The sequence below is a fragment of the Somniosus microcephalus genome, chromosome 13 (assembly GCF_052327205.1).
Source record: "Somniosus microcephalus isolate GS21.2 chromosome 13, FLI_Smic_1.0, whole genome shotgun sequence".
Lineage (NCBI taxonomy): Eukaryota > Metazoa > Chordata > Chondrichthyes > Squaliformes > Somniosidae > Somniosus > Somniosus microcephalus.
Genome location: NC_140999.1, coordinates 88406687 through 88419574, shown reverse-complemented (window position 1 = coordinate 88419574; position 12888 = coordinate 88406687). Strand labels below are relative to the sequence as shown.

Below are 12888 nucleotides of genomic sequence, written 5' to 3'. Positions count from 1 at the left end.
GAGAGAGAGAGAGGCCTCCAAGAAGCTATCTCTATATACCCCAATTTTGGGGCCGAAATTTTCCCGCCCATATCCGGAGTTTTCTGGGCTAAAACAAAGGGATCCAAACCATCCCCTTGTCTGGGATGCATTTGAATAAAGTTGCCATTGTCTGTGATGGCTGTCGATAAAACTGCAGGAGTCTTGAATGTGTCTTTATTCTGGGGCCGAAATGTTCCCGCCCACATCCGGAGTTTTCTGGGCTAACAAAAGGGACACAACTGTCCCCATTGTCTAGTAATGGGTGATTCAAACCCATTCATTCTTAAACTGTTCCTTTCCTTAGTGTAAAAAGTCTCTTCCGTAGTTTAGGTGTGTTTCATTGTGTGTGATGGGTTTTGAATGGAGTTGGATTACTATGTAAACAGAAACCCATTCTCTTGTGGTCATTGAAACCGCAGTCAAGTGGTTTTAATCCCTTGTGCAAACATCCTTGTAAATAAACATCGATTGTCTCTGGAGGGAGGGGGAAACTCCCCTTTTGATTGACAGAATTTGACTGCCAACTTTGATCCTCCCCCTTTTCACAGACATAGACGAGCTGCTTCCAAGCCCCTTTGTCCTTGGCCATGCTTTTCTGATGGCCATTTTCATCCCTGGGCAATTTACCAAACTCAAGGGTACAATTTTTAATAAAAATGTACTGTCTTAAGGTGCGTGATTTTTTTACAAAGTTCTTTGATTCCGGTGTTGTCCAAGTGCTGCTTAGCTCACGGTCCCTTTAACGCAGCCTTTTGCGGTTCTGGGCATGTTTTAAAACATTGTCCAACCCAGAGAAAATTTAAATCACGCAAAGTCTTTGTCCACGATGTGGATTAATATTTCCCGATCTTCGGGGGCTGAGGGGATTTTGTGAACCCCTACATTAGACTCGATCAAACCCACAGACGCGATCCAACCCACAGACGCGATCCAACCCACAGACGCGATCCAACCCACAGACTCGATCCAACCCACAGACGCGATCCAACCCACAGACTCGATCCAACCCACAGACTCGATCCAACCCACAGACTCGATCCAACCCACAGACGCGATCCAACCCACAGACTCTATCCAACCCACAGACTCGATCCAACCCACAGACTCGATCCAACCCACAGACGCGATCCAACCCACAGACTCGATCCAACCCACAGACTCTATCCAACCCACAGACTCGATCCAACCCACAGACTCTATCCAACCCACAGACTCTATCCAACCCACAGACTCGATCCAACCCACAGACTCTATCCAACCCACAGACTCGATCCAACCCACAGACTCTTTCCAACCCACAGACTCGATCCAACCCACAGACTCGATCCAACCCACAGACTCTATCCAACCCACAGACGCGATCCAACCCACAGACTCTATCCAGTCCACAGTCTCTATCAGCTCCACATTCATTGTCCAACCCACAGACTCTATCCAACCCACAGACTCTATCCAACCCACAGACTCTATCCAACCCACAGACTCTATCCAACCCACAGACTCTATCCAACCCACAGACTCTATCCAACCCACAGACTCTATCCAACCGAGATACTCTATCCAATCCTCAGACTCTATCCAGTCCACAGTCTCTATCAGCTCCACATTCATTGTCCAACCCATAGATTCTAACCAAGCCACAGAGTTTGACCAGAGACGCTACCCAAATCAAAGACTCTACTTGGTCAACAGTCTCTATCCAGCCCAAAGAATCTATCCAGCTCTCAGACTCTATCCAGTTCACTGTCTTTATCAAGTCCACAGTCTCTATCCCGTCCACAGTCTCTATCCCGTCCACAGTCTCTATCCCGTCCACAGTCTCTATCCAGTCCACAAACTCTACCCAGTCCACAGACTCTAACCAGTCCACAGTCTCCATGCAATGCATAGAATCTATCCAAACCACAGAGTCTAACCAGTCCACAGACTCTAAAAATTCCACAATCTCTATTCAACCCATAGATACTATACAACCCATAAATACTATGCAATCCACAATCTCCATCCAGTCCACTGTCACTATCCAGTCCACAGTCTCCATCTAACCCATAAATTCTATCCAATCCACAGACTCTAACCAGTCCACTGTCTCTATCAAGTCCGCGGTCTCTATATAACCCATAGATTCAGTGCAACCCATAGACTCTATCCAGTCCACGGGCTCTATCCAGTCCACCGGCTCTACCCAGCCCACCGACTCTACCCAGCCCACCGGCTCTACCCAGCTCACGGGCTCTACCCAGCCCACCGACTCTACCCAGCCCACCGACTCTACCCAGCCCACCGGCTCTACCCAGCTCACCGACTCTACCCAGCCCACCGACTCTATCCAGCCCACCGGCTCTACCCAGCCCACCGGCTCTACCCAGCCCACCGGCTCTACCCAGCCCACCGACTGTACCCAGCCCACCGACTCTACCCAGCCCACAGACTCTACCCAGCCCACCGACTCTACCCAGCCCACCGACTCTACCCAGCCAACCGACTCTACCCAGCCCACCGACTCTACCCAGCCCACCGACTCTACCCAGCCCACCGGCTCTACCCAGCCCACCGGCTCTACCCAGCCCACCGGCTCTACCCAGCCCACCGGCTCTACCCAGCCCACCGACTCTACCCAGCCCACCGGCTCTATCCAGCCCACCGGCTCTATCCAGCCCACCGGCTCTATCCAGCCCACCGGCTCTACCCAGTCCACCGACTCTACCCAGCCCACCGACTCTACCCAGCCCACCGACTCTATCCAGCCCACCGGCTCTACCCAGCCCACCGACTCTATCCAGCCCACCGGCTCTACCCAGCCCACCGGCTCTACCCAGCCCACCGACTCTACCCAGCCCACCGGCTCTACCCAGCCCACCGGCTCTACCCAGCCCACCGGCTCTACCCAGCCCACCGACTCTACCCAGCTCACCGGCTCTACCCAGCCCACCGACTCTACCCAGCCCACCGGCTCTACCCAGCCCACCGGCTCTACCCAGCCCACCGGCTCTACCCAGCCCACCGGCTCTACCCAGCCCACCGGCTCTACCCAGCCCACCGACTCTACCCAGCCCACCGACTCTACCCAGCCCACCGACTCTACCCAGCTCACCGGCTCTACCCAGCCCACCGGCTCTACCCAGCCCACCGACTCTACCCAGCCCACCGACTCTACCCAGCCCACCGGCTCTACCCAGCCCACCGGCTCTACCCAGCCCACCGACTCTACCCAGCCCACCGACTGTACCCAGCCAACCGACTCTACCCAGCCCACCGACTCTACCCATCCCACCGACTCTACCCAGCCCACCGACTGTACCCAGTCCACCGACTCTACCCAGTCCACCGACTCTATCCAGTCCACTGACTCTACCCAGCCCATTGGCTCTACCCAGTCCACCGACTCTATCCAGTCCACTGACTCTACCCAGTCCACAGACTCTATCCAGTCCACTGACTCTACCCAGTCCACAGACTCTATCCAGTCCACAGACTCTATCCAAGCCAGACACTCTATCCAGGCCACAGGCTCTATCCAGGCCACAGACTCTATCCAGTCCACAGACTCTATCCAAGCCAGACACTCTATCCAGGCCACAGGCTCTATCCAGTCCACAGACTCTATCCAGGCCACAGGCTCTATCCAGGCCACAGACTCTATCCAGGCCACAGACTCTCTCCAGTCCACAGACTCTATCCAGGCCACAGACTCTATCCAGGCCACAGTCTCTATCCAGGCCACAGACTCTATCCAGGCCACAGACTCTCTCCAGTCCACAGACTCTATCCAGGCCACAGACTCTCTCCAGTCCACAATCTCTCTCCAGTCCACAGACTCTCTCCAGTCCACAATCTCTCTCCAGTCCACAGACTCTGCCCAACACACAGACTCTGCCCAACACACAGACTCTGCCCAACACACAGACTCTGTCCAACACACAGAATGTACACAATCCACAGACTTTGATCATAGACACTACCAAAACTTTAGACTCTACCTCATCCAGTCTCCATCCAGCCCAAAGTCTCTATCCAACCCACAGACTCTATGCATTTCAAAGACTCCATCCAGTCCACAGTCTCTATCCAGTCCACCGACTCTATCCAGTCCACAGTCTCTATCCAGTCCATCGACTCTATCCAGTCCACCGACTCTATCCAGTCCACAGTCTCTATCCAGTCCACAGTCTCTATCCAGTCCACAGTCTCCATCCAGTCCATCGACTCTTTCCAGTCCACCGACTCTATCCAGTCCACAGTCTCTATCCAGTCCACCGACTCTTTCCAGTCAATCGAATCTATCCAGTCCACCGACTCTATCCAGTCCACAGTCTCCATCCAGTCCACATTCTCCATCCAGTCCACCGACTCTATCCAGTCCACCGACTGTATCCAGTCCACCGACTCTATCCAGTCCGTAGTCTCTATCCAGTCCGTAGTCTCTATCCAGTCCGTAGTCTCTATGCAACCCACAAACTGTATCAATCCAGTCAACAGTCTCTGTCCAACCCAAAGATCCAATCCAGTCCTCAGCCTTTACCCAGTCCACAGTCTCTATACAGTCCTCTGCCCAACACACCGACTCTGCCGAACACACCGACTCTGCCCAACACACCGACTCTGCCCAACACACCGACTCTGCCCAACACACAGACTCTGACCATAGACTCCACCCAAACCATTGACTCTAACTGGTCCACAGTCTCTATGCAGACCAAGGACTCTATACAATCCACAGATGCTATCCAGTTCACAGAGTCATTCCAATCGGCAGACGCTCTCCAGTCCACAGTCTCTATATAGTCCACAGTCTCTGTCTAACACAAACATTCTATCAAACCCACAGAATCTATCCAACACACGGATACTGTCCAACACACGGAATCTGCCCAATACACTGACTCTACCCAACACACAAACACTGCCCAACACACAGACTCTGTCCAACACACAGAATGTACACAATCCACAGACTTTGATCATAGACACTACCAAAACATTAGACTCTACCTGGCCCAGTCTCCATCCAGCCCAAAGTCTCTATCCAACCCACAGACTCTATGCATTTCAAAGACTCTATCCAGTCCACAGTCTCTATCCAGTCCACAGTCTCTACCCAGCCCACCGGCTCTACACAGCCCACCGGCTCTACCCAGCCCACCGGCTCTACCCAGCCCACCGGCTCTACCCAGCCCACCGACTCTACCCAGCCCACCGACTCTACCCAGCCCACCGGCTCTACCCAGCTCACCGGCTCTACCCAGCCCACCGGCTCTACCCAGCCCACCGACTCTACCCAGCCCACCGGCTCTACCCAGCCCACCGGCTCTACCCAGCCCACCGGCTCTACCCAGCCCACCGGCTCTACCCAGCCCACCGACTCTACCCAGCCCACCGACTGTACCCAGCCCACCGACTCTACCCAGCCCACCGACTCTACCCAGCCCACCGACTCTACCCAGCCCACCGACTCTACCCAGTCCACCGACTCTACCCAGTCCACCGACTCTATCCAGTCCACTGACTCTACCCAGTCCACAGACTCTATCCAGTCCACCGACTCTACCCAGTCCACCGACTCTATCCAGTCCACTGACTCTACCCAGCCCACCGGCTCTACCCAGTCCACCGACTCTATCCAGTCCACTGACTCTACCCAGTCCACAGACTCTATCCAGTCCACTGACTCTACCCAGTCCACAGACTCTATCCAGTCCACAGACTCTATCCAGTCCACAGACTCTATCCAAGCCAGACACTCTATCCAGGCCACAGGCTCTATCCAGGCCACAGACTCTATCCAGTCCACAGACTCTATCCAAGCCAGACACTCTATCCAGGCCACAGGCTCTATCCAGTCCACAGTCTCTATATAGTCCACAGTCTCTGTCTAACACAAACATTCTATCAAACCCACAGAATCTATCCAACACACGGATACTGTCCAACACACGGAATCTGCCCAATACACTGACTCTACCCAACACACAAACACTGCCCAACACACAGACTCTGTCCAACACACAGAATGTACACAATCCACAGACTTTGATCATAGACACTACCAAAACATTAGACTCTACCTGGCCCAGTCTCCATCCAGCCCAAAGTCTCTATCCAACCCACAGACTCTATGCATTTCAAAGACTCTATCCAGTCCACAGTCTCTATCCAGTCCACAGTCTCTACCCAGCCCACCGGCTCTACACAGCCCACCGGCTCTACCCAGCCCACCGGCTCTACCCAGCCCACCGGCTCTACCCAGCCCACCGACTCTACCCAGCCCACCGACTCTACCCAGCCCACCGACTCTACCCAGCTCACCGGCTCTACCCAGCCCACCGGCTCTACCCAGCCCACCGACTCTACCCAGCCCACCGGCTCTACCCAGCCCACCGGCTCTACCCAGCCCACCGGCTCTACCCAGCCCACCGGCTCTACCCAGCCCACCGACTCTACCCAGCCCACCGACTGTACCCAGCCCACCGACTCTACCCAGCCCACCGACTCTACCCAGCCCACCGACTCTACCCAGCCCACCGACTGTACCCAGTCCACCGACTCTACCCAGTCCACTGACTCTATCCAGTCCACAGACTCTATCCAAGCCAGACACTCTATCCAGGCCACAGGCTCTATCCAGGCCACAGACTCTATCCAGTCCACAGACTCTATCCAAGCCAGACACTCTATCCAGGCCACAGGCTCTATCCAGTCCACAGACTCTATCCAGGCCACAGGCTCTATCCAGGCCACAGACTCTATCCAGGCCACAGACTCTCTCCAGTCCACAGACTCTATCCAGGCCACAGACTCTATCCAGGCCACAGTCTCTATCCAGGCCACAGACTCTATCCAGGCCACAGACTCTCTCCAGTCCACAGACTCTATCCAGGCCACAGACTCTCTCCAGTCCACAATCTCTCTCCAGTCCACAGACTCTCTCCAGTCCACAATCTCTCTCCAGTCCACAGACTCTGCCCAACACACAGACTCTGCCCAACACACAGACTCTGCCCAACACACAGACTCTGCCCAACACACAGACTCTGCCCAACACACAGACTCTGCCCAACACACAGACTCTGCCGAACACACAGACTCTGTCCAACACACAGAATGTACACAATCCACAGACTTTGATCATAGACACTACCAAAACTTTAGACTCTACCTCATCCAGTCTCCATCCAGCCCAAAGTCTCTATCCAACCCACAGACTCTATGCATTTCAAAGACTCCATCCAGTCCACAGTCTCTATCCAGTCCACCGACTCTATCCAGTCCACAGTCTCTATCCAGTCCATCGACTCTATCCAGTCCACCGACTCTATCCAGTCCACAGTCTCTATCCAGTCCACAGTCTCTATCCAGTCCACAGTCTCCATCCAGTCCATCGACTCTTTCCAGTCCACCGACTCTATCCAGTCCACAGTCTCTATCCAGTCCACCGACTCTTTCCAGTCAATCGAATCTATCCAGTCCACAGTCACTATCCAGTCAATCGAATCTATCCAGTCCACCGACTCTATCCAGTCCACAGTCTCCATCCAGTCCACATTCTCCATCCAGTCCACCGACTCTATCCAGTCCACCGACTGTATCCAGTCCACCGACTCTACCCAGCCCACCGACTCTACCCAGCCCACCGACTCTACCCAGTCCACCGACTCTACCCAGTCCACCGACTCTATCCAGTCCACTGACTCTACCCAGTCCACAGACTCTATCCAGTCCACCGACTCTACCCAGTCCACCGACTCTATCCAGTCCACTGACTCTACCCAGCCCACCGGCTCTACCCAGTCCACCGACTCTATCCAGTCCACTGACTCTACCCAGTCCACAGACTCTATCCAGTCCACTGACTCTACCCAGTCCACAGACTCTATCCAGTCCACAGACTCTATCCAGTCCACAGACTCTATCCAAGCCAGACACTCTATCCAGGCCACAGGCTCTATCCAGGCCACAGACTCTATCCAGTCCACAGACTCTATCCAAGCCAGACACTCTATCCAGGCCACAGGCTCTATCCAGTCCACAGTCTCTATATAGTCCACAGTCTCTGTCTAACACAAACATTCTATCAAACCCACAGAATCTATCCAACACACGGATACTGTCCAACACACGGAATCTGCCCAATACACTGACTCTACCCAAGACACAAACACTGCCCAACACACAGACTCTGTCCAACACACAGAATGTACACAATCCACAGACTTTGATCATAGACACTACCAAAACATTAGACTCTACCTGGCCCAGTCTCCATCCAGCCCAAAGTCTCTATCCAACCCACAGACTCTATGCATTTCAAAGACTCTATCCAGTCCACAGTCTCTATCCAGTCCACAGTCTCTACCCAGCCCACCGGCTCTACACAGCCCACCGGCTCTACCCAGCCCACCGGCTCTACCCAGCCCACCGGCTCTACCCAGCCCACCGACTCTACCCAGCCCACCGACTCTACCCAGCCCACCGGCTCTACCCAGCTCACCGGCTCTACCCAGCCCACCGGCTCTACCCAGCCCACCGGCTCTACCCAGCCCACCGGCTCTACCCAGCCCACCGGCTCTACCCAGCCCACCGGCTCTACCCAGCCCACCAACTCTACCCAGCCCACCGACTGTACCCAGCCCACCGACTCTACCCAGCCCACCGACTCTACCCAGCCCACCGACTGTACCCAGTCCACCGACTCTACCCAGTCCACCGACTCTATCCAGTCCACAGACTCTATCCAAGCCAGACACTCTATCCAGGCCACAGGCTCTATCCAGGCCACAGACTCTATCCAGTCCACAGACTCTATCCAAGCCAGACACTCTATCCAGGCCACAGGCTCTATCCAGTCCACAGACTCTATCCAGGCCACAGGCTCTATCCAGGCCACAGACTCTATCCAGGCCACAGACTCTCTCCAGTCCACAGACTCTATCCAGGCCACAGACTCTATCCAGGCCACAGACTCTATCCAGGCCACAGTCTCTATCCAGGCCACAGACTCTATCCAGGCCACAGACTCTCTCCAGTCCACAGACTCTATCCAGGCCACAGACTCTCTCCAGTCCACAATCTCTCTCCAGTCCACAGACTCTCTCCAGTCCACAATCTCTCTCCAGTCCACAGACTCTGCCCAACACACAGACTCTGCCCAACACACAGACTCTGCCCAACACACAGACTCTGCCCAACACACAGACTCTGCCCAACACACAGACTCTGCCCAACACACAGACTCTGCCCAACACACAGACTCTGCCCAACACACAGACTCTGTCCAACACACAGAATGTACACAATCCACAGACTTTGATCATAGACACTACCAAAACTTTAGACTCTACCTCATCCAGTCTCCATCCAGCCCAAAGTCTCTATCCAACCCACAGACTCTATGCATTTCAAAGACTCCATCCAGTCCACAGTCTCTATCCAGTCCACCGACTCTATCCAGTCCACAGTCTCTATCCAGTCCATCGACTCTATCCAGTCCACCGACTCTATCCAGTCCACAGTCTCTATCCAGTCCACAGTCTCTATCCAGTCCACAGTCTCCATCCAGTCCATCGACTCTTTCCAGTCCACCGACTCTATCCAGTCCACAGTCTCTATCCAGTCCACCGACTCTTTCCAGTCAATCGAATCTATCCAGTCCACAGTCACTATCCAGTCAATCGAATCTATCCAGTCCACCAACTCTATCCAGTCCACAGTCTCCATCCAGTCCACATTCTCCATCCAGTCCACCGACTCTATCCAGTCCACCGACTGTATCCAGTCCACCGACTCTATCCAGTCCACCGACTCTATCCAGTCCGTAGTCTCTATCCAGTCCGTAGTCTCTATCCAGTCCGTAGTCTCTATCCAGTCCGTAGTCTCTATGCAACCCACAAACTGTATCAATCCAGTCAACAGTCTCTGTCCAACCCAAAGATCCAATCCAGTCCTCAGCCTTTACCCAGTCCACAGTCTCTATATAGTCCTCTGCCCAACACACCGACTCTGCCCAACACACAGACTCTGCCCAACACACCGACTCTGCCCAACACACAGACTCTGACCATAGACTCCACCCAAACCATTGACTCGAACTGGTCCACAGTCTCTATGCAGACCAAGGACTCTATACAATCCACAGATGCTATCCAGTTCACAGAGTCATTCCAATCGGCAGACGCTCTCCAGTCCACAGTCTCTATATAGTCCACAGTCTCTGTCTAACACAAACATTCTATCAAACCCACAGAATCTATCCAACACACGGATACTGTCCAACACACGGAATCTGCCCAATACACTGACTCTACCCAACACACAAACACTGCCCAACACACAGACTCTGTCCAACACACAGAATGTACACAATCCACAGACTTTGATCATAGACACTACCAAAACATTAGACTCTACCTGGCCCAGTCTCCATCCAGCCCAAAGTCTCTATCCAACCCACAGACTCTATGCATTTCAAAGACTCTATCCAGTCCACAGTCTCTATCCAGTCCACAGTCTCTATCCAGTCCACAGTCTCTATCCAGTCCACAGACTCTATCCAGTCCACAATCTCTCTCCAGTCCACAGACTCTCTCCAGTCCACAATCTCTCTCCAGTCCACAGACTCTGCCCAACACACAGACTCTGCCCAACACACAGACTCTGCCCAACACACAGACTCTGCCCAACACACAGACTCTGACCATGGACTCCACCCAAACCATTGACTCTAACTGGTCCACAGTCTCTATGCAGACCAAGGACTCTATACAATCCACAGATGCTATCCAGTTCACAGAGTCATTCCAATCGGCAGACGCTCTCCAGTCCACAGTCTCTATATAGTCCACAGTCTCTGTCTAACACAAACATTCTATCAAACCCACAGAATCTATCCAACACACGGATACTGTCCAACACACGGAATCTGCCCAATACACTGACTCTACCCAACACACAAACACTGCCCAACACACAGACTCTGTCCAACACACAGAATGTACACAATCCACAGACTTTGATCATAGACACTACCAAAACATTAGACTCTACCTGGCCCAGTCTCCATCCAGCCCAAAGTCTCTATCCAACCCACAGACTCTATGCATTTCAAAGACTCTATCCAGTCCACAGTCTCTATCCAGTCCACAGTCTCTACCCAGCCCACCGGCTCTACCCAGCCCACCGGCTCTACCCAGCCCACCGGCTCTACCCAGCCCACCGGCTCTACCCAGCCCACCGACTCTACCCAGCCCACCGACTCTACCCAGCTCACCGGCTCTACCCAGCCCACCGGCTCTACCCAGCCCACCGGCTCTACCCAGCCCACCGGCTCTACCCAGCCCACCGACTCTACCCAGCCCACCGACTGTACCCAGCCCACCGACTCTACCCAGCCCACCGACTCTACCCAGCCCACCGACTCTACCCAGCCCACCGACTGTACCCAGTCCACTGACTCTACCCAGTCCACCGACTCTATCCAGTCCACTGACTCTACCCAGTCCACAGACTCTATCCAGTCCACAGACTCTATCCAGTCCACAGACTCTATCCAAGCCAGACACTCTATCCAGGCCACAGGCTCTATCCAGGCCACATACTCTATCCAGTCCACAGACTCTATCCAAGCCAGACACTCTATCCAGGCCACAGGCTCTATCCAGTCCACAGACTCTATCCAGGCCACAGGCTCTATCCAGGCCACAGACTCTATCCAGGCCACAGACTCTCTCCAGTCCACAGACTCTATCCAGGCCACAGACTCTATCCAGGCCACAGTCTCTATCCAGGCCACAGACTCTCTCCAGTCCACAGACTCTATCTAGGCCACAGACTCTCTCCAGTCCACAATCTCTCTCCAGTCCACAGACTCTCTCCAGTCCACAATCTCTCTCCAGTCCACAGACTCTGCCCAACACACAGACTCTGCCCAACACACAGACTCTGCCCAACACACAGACTCTGCCCAACACACAGACTCTGCCCAACACACAGACTCTGTCCAACACACAGAATGTACACAATCCACAGACTTTGATCATAGACACTACCAAAACTTTAGACTCTACCTCATCCAGTCTCCATCCAGCCCAAAGTCTCTATCCAACCCACAGACTCTATGCATTTCAAAGACTCCATCCAGTCCACAGTCTCTATCCAGTCCACCGACTCTATCCAGTCCACAGTCTCTATCCAGTCCATCGACTCTATCCAGTCCACCGACTCTATCCAGTCCACAGTCTCTATCCAGTCCACAGTCTCTATCCAGTCCACAGTCTCCATCCAGTCCATCGACTCTTTCCAGTCCACCGACTCTATCCAGTCCACAGTCTCTATCCAGTCCACCGACTCTTTCCAGTCAATCGAATCTATCCAGTCCACAGTCACTATCCAGTCAATCGAATCTATCCAGTCCACCGACTCTATCCAGTCCACAGTCTCCATCCAGTCCACATTCTCCATCCAGTCCACCGACTCTATCCAGTCCACCGACTGTATCCAGTCCACCGACTCTATCCAGTCCACCGACTCTATCCGGTCCGTAGTCTCTATCCAGTCCGTAGTCTCTATCCAGTCCGTAGTCTCTATCCAGTCCGTAGTCTCTATGCAACCCACAAACTGTATCAATCCAGTCAACAGTCTCTGTCCAACCCAAAGATCCAATCCAGTCCTCAGCCTTTACCCAGTCCACAGTCTCTATACAGTCCTCTGCCCAACACACCGACTCTGCCCAACACACCGACTCTGCCCAACACACCGACTCTGCCCAACACACCGACTCTGCCCAACACACAGACTCTGACCATAGACTCCACCCAAACCATTGACTCGAACTGGTCCACAGTCTCTATGCAGACCAAGGACTCTATACAATCC

At 53.8% G+C, this 12888-nt stretch overlaps 1 protein-coding gene across 2 annotated transcripts in view; it reads left to right on the top strand.

Moving 5' to 3' along the window:
- Positions 1–12888, top strand: part of LOC147108474 (myosin light chain kinase 2, skeletal/cardiac muscle-like) — a 949466-nt gene that overhangs the window by 345093 nt on the left and 591485 nt on the right. Inside the window, exon 1 of one of the 2 annotated variants that reach the window (XM_086005119.1) lies at positions 535–659. The exons of the other annotated variant lie outside the window; for it this stretch is intronic. Coding sequence (XP_085861245.1) covers positions 620–659 — 40 coding nt within the window. The 5' untranslated portion in view covers positions 535–619. Of the gene's footprint in view, positions 1–534; positions 660–12888 lie in introns of those variants that run through there. 2 annotated transcript variants of the gene reach the window in all.